The 14,792-nt window shown below is 42.2% G+C and overlaps 3 protein-coding genes across 3 annotated transcripts in view; 2 read left to right on the top strand and 1 right to left on the bottom strand.

The window, feature by feature from the left end:
- LOC112891756 (serine/threonine-protein kinase ATM) overlaps positions 1–14,792 on the bottom strand; it is a 56,657-nt gene that overhangs the window by 27,571 nt on the left and 14,294 nt on the right. The window contains exons 24-39 of the mRNA XM_025958700.1: positions 13,746–13,871; positions 13,523–13,650; positions 12,108–12,264; positions 11,709–11,755; positions 11,539–11,602; positions 11,361–11,435; positions 4,928–5,050; positions 4,519–4,704; positions 3,839–3,963; positions 3,675–3,744; positions 1,711–1,838; positions 955–1,096; positions 732–872; positions 514–612; positions 389–435; positions 57–255 (exon numbers count right to left, since the gene is read on the bottom strand). Of these exons, the coding sequence (XP_025814485.1) occupies positions 57–255; positions 389–435; positions 514–612; positions 732–872; positions 955–1,096; positions 1,711–1,838; positions 3,675–3,744; positions 3,839–3,963; positions 4,519–4,704; positions 4,928–5,050; positions 11,361–11,435; positions 11,539–11,602; positions 11,709–11,755; positions 12,108–12,264; positions 13,523–13,650; positions 13,746–13,871 (1,857 nt within the window). The remainder of the gene's footprint in view (positions 1–56; positions 256–388; positions 436–513; positions 613–731; positions 873–954; positions 1,097–1,710; positions 1,839–3,674; positions 3,745–3,838; positions 3,964–4,518; positions 4,705–4,927; positions 5,051–11,360; positions 11,436–11,538; positions 11,603–11,708; positions 11,756–12,107; positions 12,265–13,522; positions 13,651–13,745; positions 13,872–14,792) is intronic.
- On the top strand, positions 7,317–9,101 carry LOC112891759. The gene is made up of 2 exons (XM_025958702.1): positions 7,317–7,996; positions 8,161–9,101. Exons 1-2 carry the CDS (start codon positions 7,336–7,338, stop codon positions 8,202–8,204), a joined length of 705 nt encoding a protein of 234 aa, XP_025814487.1. The 5' UTR covers positions 7,317–7,335; the 3' UTR covers positions 8,205–9,101.
- On the top strand, positions 9,479–11,148 carry LOC112891757 (uncharacterized mitochondrial protein AtMg00810-like). Its single transcript, XM_025958701.1, has one exon. The coding sequence runs from the start codon at positions 9,871–9,873 to the stop codon at positions 11,095–11,097; it is 1,227 nt and encodes a 408-aa protein (XP_025814486.1). The 5' UTR covers positions 9,479–9,870; the 3' UTR covers positions 11,098–11,148.

The raw sequence follows: 14,792 nt of genomic DNA, 5'->3' as shown, positions 1-14,792 counted from the left end.
AAAAATGCACATAAACAACATACTGCAGCATGAGAAAGGACAGACTGAAAGCACACCCTAGAGATAAAATCAGCAACCATCGGAGAAGCTTCATTTGCTACAGGAGATGAACTACAAAGATCAACAAGAGTCCATACAGCAGAAACAATATCTGGGTCGCGGCACCAGCAGCTAACTATGTCTATATCAGCAGCAGAAGGATCACTTCTACCGATGATATCTCCCAACAATAGCTTGCTGTGATACATACGAAGACTGAAAGTACAAGAACAACGTGAAAGAAGTGATATTAGAAAAATGGTAAAGAAAAAACATAATTTGCACATCTCCAGTTGACAGAGCGCATTTTAAGAAGCACTAAATGCAGAGACGATTAAGTAAATATCACCTCAACAAGAATAGTTCCGGTGGCAAATAAGGAGCCCTATTAACAAACTAGAGGAAGTCAGAAGTAATGAATCAGCTCATAATGAACATTAGAAATAAAAATAAGAAAATAATAACAAGAGAAACCTTTAAGAATTGATCTCTCGAAGCATAGGAGGCAAAAAGTGAAGTGTGAAACTCTCGTATATCTTTCAAGCAATCAAGATCAGGAAGTGGTTCTAACTCCTGCAAAGACATTGAGAACAAAATAAATCGATAAGGAAAACGATCATCAGCTAATGAAAAGAATAACACACAGCTAACAGTAAGAATGCAATTAGATACATAGAGGAGATGAAGCATACTCTTATGTAATCATAAAGCAGAGGATCAGCATCCACTGTCAAGTGCCGAAGTAAAGAAAGAAGCCCTGATGAATCTGCAGTACCACTTCTTTCTTCTTTTTCATTAGTTAGGCAAGCAGTGATCAACTTCGGAACTACGACCTGTAACAGTTCAGTTGGAAGCACCAGTAATCAGAAGTTCATCAAATAGAATTGATATCGGAGAACTGTTTGTGAAATCCACCTGAAGCTGCCTGCCAAGCACTTCCACAGTTCCAGCAGAGGAATTTCCATCAAAAGAAGCCAACAATTTAGACAAAATATTACAGCATTGGCCTTGCAATGGTTTTTGCTGGACGTAGTTCCCCACTATACAGATAATATAGCTGCAGTTGAAACATACAATATCTCAAACGTTCAGATGAAAATAAGACCAGATAAACCCACAATTATCTCTAACACATAGTTACAATGCGCCGTATAATACGGCAATTAATAACTGCACATATTTTTATATTAATCTGCTTGTAATAAAGAAAAGGAAAACAGAAGAGCGGGACCTGCTAAGATGATATTTTTTTTACAGAGGAAAGTGTTCTTGCTTATCTTTCAAAAATGATAATCATTACTCTGAAAGCACTAGTAAGTCATTAAACTAAAGCTCATAGGATGGCACTAGCTCACTGAAAATAAAGTTGAACTAAGGTAGAAATTAGAACATAGAAAAAATAAATGCTATTATATGGCAAGTTACTTGTCCTCAGAAAGCACTGAACAGCATATTTCCGATGGCTGTTAACATGACCAGAATTATAGAGGAACAACATAAAATGTGCAGGGGAGGGGGGCTTGCATTTGTTGATTTTTTTACCAGGGTAGCTGCTACGTGTTTGTTTAGGCAGGTAATTGCATAGTTGTTGTACTAACTGCCAAATCAGCAAATATCTTGCAATCAACTGGCACAAATATTTAAACAGGAAACAGATAAAGAAACACTCACAAGCAAGTGCTCTCAAGAACCACTCTGTGTCCAAGTACATCTATCAAAACTTCAATTGCGCAAAGCCGATGACACATGTGCCTGGGATGGCAAGCATCTGCAACATGCTGATGTATTGCCAGTAGGAACTGCATGAAATTAAGCGGACAGATGGAACTTAGTCACAATCACAGAACAACGCCACAGAAATTGCATGCATGTATCTTTGTAGTATTCATGAGCACCAGCAGGGTACGGACAAGAACATAATATTTATTGCCACAATGTTTGTGAGAATAAATAAGAGACAGTAAGGAAAACACCCTATACCCACAAATATACCAATAGATGCTGAAAAATTATGAAAGATTCATTTTCTAAGAGAGAACAAAATGTGTTTAGTATTCTAATCGCGGTGAAAGCAAATCATACAAATACAGCAATGAATCCGGCAAACATATAAGTATAGAAACAAATTGGATAACAATGGATATGCAACTAGCAATTATTATTGAATCTTATACGAAGAAATTTCATTTCATTGTTCTGAGTTTATCATTAAAGTATGATCTATCTTTTATGACAATTACATATCAGAAATAGCTATACACACAATAGAGTTGTACTACCAGTATTACTGTGTGGGGCAACATGTGACCAGACTGTACAATCAAACTGTATGATAGGTTTGAAGTAGGGATGAGGTTCACACCAGACCCACACAACACTGCTGTCATACAGTCTGCTGTATAGCTATTTCCATCTAATCTTTGCTTTGAACTAGGCCTGTCTGGTCATATGTATAGATGGATTCTTCTATATCCCCTTTTTGTACCAGATAAAAAAATAATTTTAAGGCACAGCAAGGACACTGCAAAAGAATCACCTACATACATCCATGTAACTTACAAGATATGAACAATTATATTTAAGAAACACAAAGTAACTGGCGAACTGCTCAACGGGAAGTTGTCTATGTAACCAAGCCTAACATCAACTAAACTATGAAGTCTAAATCTTGTCACGCATTCCCACCAGTAAGCGACCGTTTGGCAGCGCTCCCTCCGCTTCGCTCCGCGCCAGATTCCACGGAGCGCTGCCAAACGGGAAAAATGGCACCGGCTCCTCCCTTGAATCGGGCAGAATCGATCCACCTGATTTCACGTCGAGTGGGGAGCGGAAAAAACTTGCTCCCCACCGATTCTCTTCCGCACCCCGCATCTGTCCACTCGCGCACCAGCCCGCCTCCGCCTGCAGGGCCGCCGCTCGCTCCCCCATGCCAGGGCGCCGCTCATCCCCTACTCAGAGGTCCGGCAGCCACTCGTGGCCCACTGCAAGCCCGCCGCTCGCTTCCCCACACCCGGCGGCTGCTCGCCCCCGCCTGCAGGCCTACTGCTCGCTTGCCACGCCCGGCGCCACCCACCCTCGCCCGTAGGACCGGTGGCCGCTTGCCCCGCCCGGCGGCCGCTTGATTTGCTGCTCGATGAGGTCGATTCATGGAAGGAGAAGCTCGATTTGCTGCTCGTTAGATCCACTGCGGGCCTGGCGGAGCTGGAGCCACAAGGAAGCGCCAACAAACAGGCTATTCGAGGTGCTACAGCGGCTGGAGAGGCGTGAAGCTGGAGCTAGAGCGGCGGGGAGCAGGTTCAGAGCAGTGCCAAACGCACCCTAAATAGGGTCCCACTTTTCAGTTTTGGGGTAAATTCCAGTACCCAGTGGAAGCATTAATAAGGCTTGTTAGTTGTTACATCTGGTTTTCTGGTGGACGCTAGTAAGACAAATATTATATTAATTTCATTTTCTATTCTTAATTTTCTCATATTTTGCTATTTCCTTGATTCAATAACAGCATTAGTACCTGCATATATGATATCAGTTTTTGGAAACCTTATACTTACAACAGAAGATAAAAGGCATTGCAGCATCTAGGGGCTAGAGATGCATTATCCTTTGGAGATTCCGTATTGAGAAATAAAACAGAATACCTTAAATACTCTGTCAGCACGGAATATATTAATTTTATCAATAACAACTGTGTTAGCCAAATCATCATCCCTGAAAAGTGAAATCAGTCATGAAACTACAGTTCATTGCATTAAAATGTAATGTAGCTATTAGAAATGCACAGGACCAATGAATGAGGATGTACATGGTATCCACAAATCCATCAACAACCGTTTTCAGTGAAAGTGCAACAATCTCCTTGGAGAAATATGGGAATTGTGGCCCATGAGCAGATGATGAAACTGAGAGCAAAAAGGCAACAATTGAAACCTAAAAATAGAAGAATGAATACAATAAGAGGTCAAAGCTTGAAACAGCTTTACACAATCGTAGATAATAAAAAAACACCAGGAAGTTCTGACAGTATGAAAGCCAACCATATCATAATTAAGAATGAAAACAACGAATCAAGAATACACCAGCATTGAGCACAATTTATGCCTTTGTGGTAATGCAAAGATCATCCATTCTTGAAACTTCCGTTTTACACTTTTAGTCAGTAATTTTCAACGATGATAGATGTCAACGGCCAGAATAATATTATCCTAGTAGCTATGAAGATTTGGCTATCCTGATTCGCAGGCCCAGAATGACCTCAACAATTCCAAAAGTTCTGTTCTACTTGCTACTTTTGAATAGTAAATTACTACCATATCAATGGAACAGTACAACACCATAATCAAAAAAAGGATCATAAATAGTGCCACTTCAGTGTCACAGAAATATGATGCAGCATATAACATTATTTTTGGGTGGTTAAAATACTTCCAAGATATGATGACATATACAAGATAAAATACAAGATGTTCTACTCAAGCAGCATACCATATGTTTTTTAATGAGATCATCACGCTCAAGCTCAGAAATTTCCCCAAGCTGCAAAAGCGATTCACATAAGGCAGTTTCTGCTAAGTCCTTCTCTGGCCCTGTGCCACATCTGGCAGCAATGGACAATCCAAAGATTGGAACAAAGTATCTCTTGATAATGACAGACAAAGGCTGCGATAAAATCTGAGCCACAAATTATATAGATAGGATTAAAGCATGGAGACAGCACCCTAAACACAGGAGTTGTAAAAAGCATGGTGAAACTTATTCAGAGAAATATGATTGAATAAAAAACATACTTAAGTCTCTGAAATATTCTTTAACAGGAAAGAGGTGTATCATGTAATTTTAAGATGATGCTACCTCAGTACTAACTAGTCCTTCTGGAATAACAGTAAACATTCACCTTCGATATCCAATTTAGGTCAGCAGCATCACCCCTTAGAATAAGGAAAGGCAGAAGCCATGAGCTACAATGTTCAACGAAATTCTTTGGCTCAGACGAACTATAACCAAACATTTCTTGCACCTATAAAAGTTACATCAACAATATAGGGCATTACAAATTGAAAACAATGAAGTATATTAAGTATGGTAACAACTAGAAATCACTAGCTTATGGACAACATCATGGCATCAAGCATTCAAAACTTAGTTCTCCCAATTCTAAAAGTTAGTAATTTAAACCAAGCAAAAAAAGAAAAACAATGCAATTCAGAGGTGATAGAAAAGTGCAGCCAGGAAAAGTGAGTGGGGAGCGATGTTTTGTAAAACAGCTAAATGTGCTTGTGGATACTAAAAAACGTGACTTGTGACTTGCCAGAATTCTAAAATGTTACACCCAGTTTGGATGTAGATATTGAAGCCCAGAATTTAGAATTGGTATTGGGTACACCTAATATCAGGTGTTTGGATGGATTAGGTATTGGTATTGGAAACTCAGCCCAATACCGAGCGGTATTCGCTGTACAGCCACCCGCTCTCCTGCAATTCCGACCTCCCTTCCTCTGTATTGTCCTGCAATCGTCTTCCTTGTGTCTTTCTCGCGTCTCTCCGTCTCTCACGGGAGCCGCCGGACCCTCACGCAGCCCCTCCGCGGGCGCCGCCGGACCCTCACGCCACCCCTCCGCCAGCTCCTCGCACAGCCCCTCGCGCCGCCCCTCCGCCAGGCGCCGCCGGCCCCTCGCACAGCCCCTCCACCGGTCACCGCCCGCCCCTCACGTCGCCCCCCTCGCGCGGGCAGCCACTCCACCGTGCACGCCTTCGCTCGGTCACGATAAAGAAGAGGAGATGGCTGTGGGCGAGTCCCAAGCTCAATTGCCAGAGCCCTTGCGCACGGAGGAGTGGTGGAGAGGAGTTGGTCGATTCCAAATTGGACAGTATGCACACCAAACACGAATTGGTATTTTCTACCCAGTTGAATTCCATCTATCAATTTCATCCACATCCAAACAATTGCTTTCGTATTGAGTCGATTTCCAAAAGTAGTCTGATTTGGTATTGAACCCAATTCAATGCCAAACCCTCCATTATCTACATCCGAACGGACCCTTAATGTCTTTCAATATTCAGTCCCTGGTGTGGCAAGACAAATCAAACTGCAGTCGATACAGAACATAAGAATAGGAATCTAGCAGGCAGTGCGTGTTCAAGAAAAAAAAAATCTAGCTTGCTGTGTGTAATGCTAAGGTAGTCATAATTGTTTAAGTATGTGCTTCATAAGTGTACTTAGATAGGGGCATACAGGCTTTGACTCTTTTCACCTACAGTGTCATGTATATATTTCCTTACACTATCAATTTTACGTAAAAATTGTTAAGCAGCTGTTCACTTTACTTTAGGCCCATGGCCCATATTCTTCTCTGCATCTTCTCTACACATATACACAAGACTCCACTATTGGGAGCCGTCCCTCATCCACGGTAACATGGAATCAGAGCAGGTAGGGTTAGGGTGAGGAGCGTCACCTCCACATCCACCCGATCCGGTTTTCTTTGGCCCGCCGCCGTCCGCTAGCTGCCTCCCGTGCGCGCGTCACCTCCGCATCCACCCGATCCGGTTTTCTTTGGCCCGCCGCCGTCCGCTAGCTGCCTCCCGTGCACGCGCCGAGCTCAGGGCGCCGCGCGCGGGGGCTGCCTGTCGCGGCCCTCCTGTCCACCGCTCGACCCTCCTGTCCGCCGCCCGTCGCGGCCCTATCATCCGCCGCCTGCCCGTCACGGACCGGCCCCTCCACCCGTCGAGGTTGTGCCGCTCCACCCGTCGCAGACCGGCACCTCCGCTCGTCGCGGACGCGCCGTTCCGCCACTCGTGCCTCCGTCCGTCCGCACGAGCTGCTGCTGCTGCCTGCTAGTTGGCTGCATCCTCTGCTCGTCTGCTGCTGCCTGCTGGTGGGCTACATCATCTGCTTCCCGTCTGCAGCTGGATCCAGGCCGTCCACACGTGGTTCTGCTCTGTTCTGGGAGTGTGCTACTGCCCTGCTCTCTTCTCCATGGCTCAAATCAGTCCCATTGTTATTAATATCACTCTTGATGGTTCCAATTATCCGGAGTAGTCCTTTTGTGTTGAAACTACTCTGAGAGGTCATGGTCTTTACTCCCACCTCACTGATGATCCACCTAAGTCTGATGGCAATAATGCTAGTATTATCACCACATGGCAAATCAATGATGGGAAGGTGATGGCTGCCATGGTTAATAGCATTAAACAGTCCATGATTATGAGTCTCAGAAAGTTTAAAACAGCTAAGCAAATATGGTCTGCTCTAAAGCAGCGTTATGTTCAGGGCAGTGGTGCTCTTCTCTTCTCCATAATCTCATGCAGCAAATTCATGTCATTGAGCAAGGTGATATGTCTATTGATGACTATTATTCTGCTTATGACCGTTTGATGGGTTCATTGACTTCCATGGTGAATGAGTGCACAACAGCCGACTGCCCAGCCCACAAATTCATTGAAAAATTTCTGACATATCGTTTTGTCATGGGAGTGAAGCCAGAATTTGATTCCATTCGTACTCGGCTGCTTCATAATTCATCTACTTTAACCATGGACCAAGCCTTGGCTGAATTACTTGCTGAAGAGACACGCCTGCAGTCCATGTCTTCTTTATCCACTGTGACAATGCCCCATAGTGTGCTGGCAGCCTCTCAGCGGATCACTGTACCTAGAGGTACATCTTCAGAGCCATGTAAGCATTGTGGCAAGACTACTCATCTATCGGCAAATTGTTTTTCTGCATATCCTGAGAAGCTAACTGAGTATCGTGCCCGTCGAGCTTCTCGTGCTGCTCGTGGCCGTGGTACCTCTTCTACTGCTCGAGATGGTTCTGTCTCTGTTGCTGCTGCTTCATCTGTTGATGCCTCTCAGCCGGCTTGGGTTCTTGATTCCGGGGCCTCCTTTCACGTGACATCTGATCAGTCTCAGTTGGTTACTTGCAAGCCAATCACTGACGGTGCCTCTATTCAGACAGCTGATGGTACATTCTGTTATATTACTCACCGGGGTTCTCTTTATAATACCAAATTTTCTGTCCCTGATGTCTCCTTTGTACCTAAGTTGTCCATGAATCTTCTTTCAGTGGGCCAAATTGCTGATCATAATTGTTTTATTGGATTTGATGACTCATCCTGTTTTGTTCAGGATCGTCAAACAGGGATTGTGCTTGGGACTGGCCATCGCCGTAGAGGTACTTCTAACCTCTACATTTTGGACACCTTGCGTCTTCCTTCTTCCGATGCTCGTGTGTCATCTGTTTCATCATCATCTCCATCATCCTTCACGAAGTGGCATCATCGACTTGGTCATCTCTGCGGGTCTCGCTTGTCCACATTAGTACATCAGGGCTATTTAGGTCATACATCTGTCGAGTCTAACTTTCATTGTAAGGGTTGTAAGCTTGGAAAACAGATTCAACTTCCCTATCCTTCTAGTGTCTCTCACTCTGCTAAACCCTTTGATCTTATTCACTCAGATGTATGGGGCCCAGCTCCTTTTGCTACTAAAGGTGGCCACAGATATTATGATATCTTCGTTGATGATCACTCTCGATACACTTGGCTCTACTTTATGAAACACCGGTCCCAATTATATTCTATTTATCAGTCTTTTACTCGCATGGTTCATACTCAATTTTCCACCTCTATCAAAATTTTTCGTTCTGACTCTGGTGGAGAATATATGTCTGATCTTTTTCGCCAGTTTCTGGTTTCTGAAGGCACTCTTCCTCAGCTCTCCTGCCCTGGAGCTCATCCTCAAAATGGTGTAGCTGAACGCAAACATCGCCATATCATTGAAACTGCTCGGACTCTTCTAATTGCCTCCTTTGTTCCCTCTCACTTTTGGGGGGAAGCGGTCTCAACATCTGTTTATCTTATTAATAGACAACCGTCATCCAAACTATCTGGTAAGTGTCCTGGTGAAGTTCTTTTTGGCAATCCTCCTTGCTATGATCATCTTCGGGTGTTTGGATGTACCTGCTATGTTTTGCTTCCATCTCGTGAGCGAACTAAGTTGACAGCTCAGTCGGCTGAATGTGTTTTTCTAGGATATAGTCCTGAGCATAAGGGTTATCGTTGTTATGATCCTTCCACTCGTCGCATGCGTATCTCTCGTGATGTGACATTTGTTGAGGATCGTCCTTTCTTTTACAACCCTTCTACCCATTCATCATCTTCTTCTACAGAATCTACATCTTTTCTTTACCTTCCTCCTATTTTATCTAGTGATGATCCACCTTTGTCTACACCAGCTCCTCTTGATGACACTCCACCACCTTCTAATGACCCTCCACCAATCCCATCTCCACCATGTAAACCACCCATAACACGTGTTTACACGCGTCGCTCTACCACTCATCTACAGCCTCCATCTAGTCCATCTTCCTCGGCCAGTCCTGATGCTCCTGTTTTGGTTGATTCTAATGCTCCTGATGAGTCACAGGTTGGGCCTAGCTACAATCTGCGTTATCGCGCCAATCTTCAGCCACCTGATAAATTGGGATTTCCACGTGCCAGTGCTATTCTTGATGAGCCATCCACTTATCATGAGGCTTCTATCATTCCGGAATGGCAGGCTGCTATGTCTGAGGAGCTCGCTGCACTTGAGCGCACAGGTACTTGGGATATTGTTCCATTACCACCTCATACAGTCCCTATCACATGTAAATGGGTCTTCAAAGTTAAAACCAAATCTGATGGTTCTATTGAGCGATATAAAGCTCGTCTGGTTGCCCGCGGTTTTCAAAAGACTCAAGGCTGTGATTATGATGAGACTTTTGCTCCTGTTGCTCACATGACCACGGTTCGTACTCTGATTGCCGTGGCTGCCTCTAAGTCCTAGGATATCTCTCAGATGGATGTTAAGAATGCCTTTCTTCATGGTGATTTACATGAGGCAGTTTATATGCAGCCACCGCCAGGTGTTAATGCACCTCCAGGATATGTTTGCCGTCTTCGTCGTGCCTTATATGGTCTTAAACAGGCTCCCCGTGCTTGGTTTGAACGTTCTGTATCGGTGATAAGAGCTGCTGGTTTTTCCCAAAGTGCACATGATCCTGCCTTATTTGTTCATCTCTCTCCACGTGATCGCACTTTGCTGCTTCTATATGTTGATGATATGCTAATTACTGGAGATGATGTTGATCATGTTATTCATGTGAAGCAACAACTTGCCGAGCAATTTCAGATGTCTGACTTGGGCCCCTTCAGTTATTTTCTAGGAATTGAGGTCTTGCATTCTTCCAAGGGCTATTATCTCTCTCAATCCAAGTATATCCGAGACCTTATTGCACGCTCTGGCATTACTGACAGTCGAACAGTTGCCACACCCATGGACCTGCACTTGCAGCTTCGTCCTACAGAGGGTGCACCTCTTGAGGATCCCTCTCGATATAGGCACATTGTGGGCAGTCTTGTTTATCTCACTGTCACCAGACCTGACATTGCTCATGCCGTACATATCTTAAGCCAGTTTGTGAGTGCTCCAACTTCAGTTCACTTTGGACACTTGCTTCGTGTGCTAAGATACTTGAGGGGGACATCATCTCAGTGTTTATTCTATGCTCATAATAGCCCGCTTTGTCTTCATGCCTATTCCGATGCCACTTGGGCGAGTGATCCAACTGATCGCCTTTCTGTCACTGGTTATTGTATTTTTCTTGGATCATCTCCTCTAGCATGGAAGTCCAAGAAGCAGTCAGCTGTCTCTCGGTCTAGTACCGAGGCAGAACTTCGGGCCCTTGCTACCACCACTTCTGAGATTATATGGCTTCGATGGCTATTGGCTGATTTTGGTGTTTATTGTGATGCTCCCACACCTCTTCTATGCGATAATACTGGAGCCATACAGATTGCCAAAGACCCTGTGAAGCATGAACTTACAAAGCATATTGGTGTTGATGCTTCCTTCACTCGGTCTCACTGTCACCAAAACACGATTGCTCTTCAGTATGTGCCTTCCGAACTGCAAGTGGCAGATTTCTTTACTAAAGCACAAACTCGAGAGCAACATCGGTTACATATGCTCAAACTCAATGTTCGGATCCTCCACCTCCGCCTTGATTTTGAGGGGGGGTGTTAAGCAGCTGTTCACTTTACTTTAGGCCCATGGCCCATATTCTTCTCTGCATCTTCTCTACACATATACACAAGACTCCACTATTGGGAGCCGTCCCTCATCCACGGTAACAAAAATGATCAGACACTCAAAAAGTTCACATGATTAAAGGTTGGTGCATGGCACCATGAGGATCATTTATAGAACTCTATAGAGACCTCAAAATCATATTTAGAAGCCATGCTGACATTGGAAACATATTCCGAAGCATTAGAACAGAAAGTTACCTCAACAAGTGAAACTAGACTCATCTCGCAAGCAACCCACCTAAAAAGAATTGGACCAATCACTTGGTCCAGATACTGCATACCAGAAAGGTAACCAAATATGTGAACTGTAATTCCAGCAAGTCATTCTCTTTTAGAAAATTATAAGCAAATTATTTCAGAGTCCATGTCCAGTCACCTTGCTTCGTGAAGCATAACCAAGCTTTCTTGAGATGGAATCAAATAAAGCATAAGCTAATTCTCTGAAAAGGAAGTAGCATAAAAGTAAAGGAAGCGTCAAAGCAGTTCCCAGTTATCATTAAAAAATTGTGCATCGTCATAAATACAACTCATAGGTTGTGAAAATACCGCTGAGAAGGCTCTATAGCAGCAGCAGCAGAAATCATGAACACGCTCTACAAAGTCAAAAGTCAAAGGACATAAAGCTCAGTTGAACAACTAAAATATGAATTGAATACATAATATAATAAGCATCACACACAACTGGAACCAATGATTCTGAAACTAATCAATGTCAGTTACTTTGGAAGACCGCACATAGCCAACAAAAAACCCACACATTAATGTCCGTTCTAATACAACATCATATATCAAAATAGGGATTACCATTAATGTTTTTCTTCCACACTAAAAACAGTTGGTACACAAAAAAACATTTATTGTTATCCAAGAACAATCTGTACAGTCAATTATACAGGACAGACTAACATATATTCTGCTGAACAAAACAAGAAGTCAAGAACATACCTCAACTTCAACATCCTCACTATACACAGACAAATGAGCAAGTGTAATGAGGGCTGTTTCAATTACAGGAACAGATTGTGGTCCAACAGCTAAGACTTCTCTAGCTGTAACTGGAGAGTCAATTGAGAATGCTACCATCTTGGCACCAATATTTGAGCTGATATCAAGAAAAAAGATTTGGTAAGTCAGCAATCACACTTATAGTGCTATATCTGGAATTCTGGATGTCAACTATGATTCATGCATATTAACAAATACTCCCTATATCCCAGAATATAGCTACGTTTACGTTTGGCCTAAGTCAAACACTGTTAACTTTGACCAACAATATCAATAAAAATAATTTATTTCGAATAGAAACAATTGCATATTACAACAGTTGGTTTCATGATGAATCTGCTAACATCATTTTTATGCTATCAATCTTCCTTTTTTTTTTGCAATTCATAGTCAAAGTTAAAAGCTTTTGACTTAGGACAAACCTAAATGTAGCTATACTTTGGGACGGAAAATATCACTTTTTCAGTAGTGATTGAACAAAATAGCATGGCATGGAAATAAAGAAAATCAGTCTTGTACAGGGAAGTAGGATAACCTAACCTACTATTGGAGTCTTATGTCATCAATATGGGAAAATATACTGGATCCATGGTACTATTTTTCAGTGGTGCGTATGTATATCTGAGAGAGTCTGGATTGTTTGCTAAAACTTTTTCTCCTTAAAGCAATGACATGCAGCTCTCCTGCGTATTCGAGAAAAAGAATATACTAGATACAAGGTTACACCTATTCCTAGCCAGTTCAATGTTCATTGCAGATAATGATAATATCTCCAGCAGATTGCCAATCCCATTCCAAATGCCAAAAAACATGCAATTTTAAGGGATAAGAGTGCTCCAGCAGATTGCCAATCCCTTCCCCAATGGCACAATATCAAATATTTTTTTGGTAACTAACAAAAATACGCACCCCTCTCCCCTAAATGAAGGGGATGCATCCCCCTCCCCTATTAACTGTTATCCTAGCCACCAGGACATTTCATGTCAGAGAGAAGAGAGAGGAAGAAAGAAACAGGGAGGAAGAGGGGCGATAACCACACTGCCATTGCAGTAGTAGTGAATTAGCTGCAATATAGTATCAGGGAAAAAATAGCAAAGCTCCAGTCATGTAGCAGAGCAGTCAACTATAGAGCCATCTGCTATCGGTTCATATAGTGATCCCAACTGTATTAGCAAATTTTTTTAGCTTAGGCTTAGGTGATGATTTATGGTATGAAAAGCTATAGCTACATCTAAAATACATGTTTAAGATGACTGATAATGAGCTAAAACAGTAAGAAATCATATCAAATATTTATTTAATTCATTTCAGAAATTTGACTCAAGGCCATCAGACAGTAGTCGTCAAATACCTACCGAATATCATAAAATAATTCATTATGCCCTTCCCACGTTTGGAATAACACAACGATTTCCCTGGCCAAATACAACCTGACACGGTAATCGGTATCATGCAGCATGTCAAGCAAACATCCAATCAGAACCTGCAATCATAATAATGGAAACACATTACTAGTAGTCTAGTATATGAGTACATTTCAAAAGGCAGTTCTGATAACAGAAAGAAAATATAAATCACCTGGGCAACATCAGGGAACAGGCAAATAAAGGATGAGATGCAATCAATGAGCTTGATTCGAGAAAACCAATCTGTATAACCTATCTCTGTAGCCTTGTTTACCAAGTCTAATAGGATATCCTGGCTCTGCAGATGATAGGAACATATCTAGAAGTTAACACAAACAGAAATACATATTGCACCAAACATGAAAATAACATTGCAATGATGTTATAGATAGCTATTGCAGGCTTTGCGCAAATAATAAACATATATCTTAGTACCAAATAACACAACAAATATGGTGACTACTACTTCAAACAATCTACAAGAACATATCAGCAACCTGAGTGATTATCTATTGTTACTATAGGTTAAGGTGTTACCAAGTTACTAACCACCTAATGCATCCCTAGCATTATATTAGGACTCAGAGATGAAGGTTACAAAGGAATTAAGCTGCTGGTCTCATGGACACCAGCCGGATGATTGAAACGTATGGCAAAAAGAAAACATTACATTTGTTTGAGTAGAAACAACATGCTTTTGTTGACAAAAAGGGATTATATTCTTATATGCATATCATTTTCTTTTTTCTCGAACACGCAGGAGAGCTGTGTATCTTTGTATTAAGAGAGGATATGCATATCATTTTCATGTCTACATACTGGACACAATGTTGGTCCATCCTACAGACGGAGAGAGATAGACAAAGTATGAAATGGGCATGTCGTGTTCTGGACATAGCTGGACATAGTGGCAATGTAGATCTTCGTCAAGTATGGCTGGCTGTCTTCTAATAGACTTCGCATTTAGTTTGCAGTTTGAGTTTTTACACAAATAACTAGTTAAAATTGCAGGCTAGAAGGATCAATCCAACCAGGGTCCAGAAAAGAATATTCAGAAATGGTGCTGTAGTACAGAAATACATCATGTAAAAATTTAAAACGCCTATAAAGAAGTTGAAGAAGTTCAAAGATAATCAGAAGAAAAAGTGAATAAATTGTACCATAAATAATTGCTCTTCCTTGATTAGAAAGTATTTCATGATTAAAGAAATGAAGGACA

The sequence above is a fragment of the Panicum hallii genome, chromosome 5, assembly GCF_002211085.1.
Source record: "Panicum hallii strain FIL2 chromosome 5, PHallii_v3.1, whole genome shotgun sequence".
In the NCBI taxonomy this organism is placed as follows: domain Eukaryota; kingdom Viridiplantae; phylum Streptophyta; class Magnoliopsida; order Poales; family Poaceae; genus Panicum; species Panicum hallii.
The sequence above is the reverse complement of the archived record's forward strand: the minus strand, read 5'-3'. Positions and strand labels throughout refer to the sequence as shown.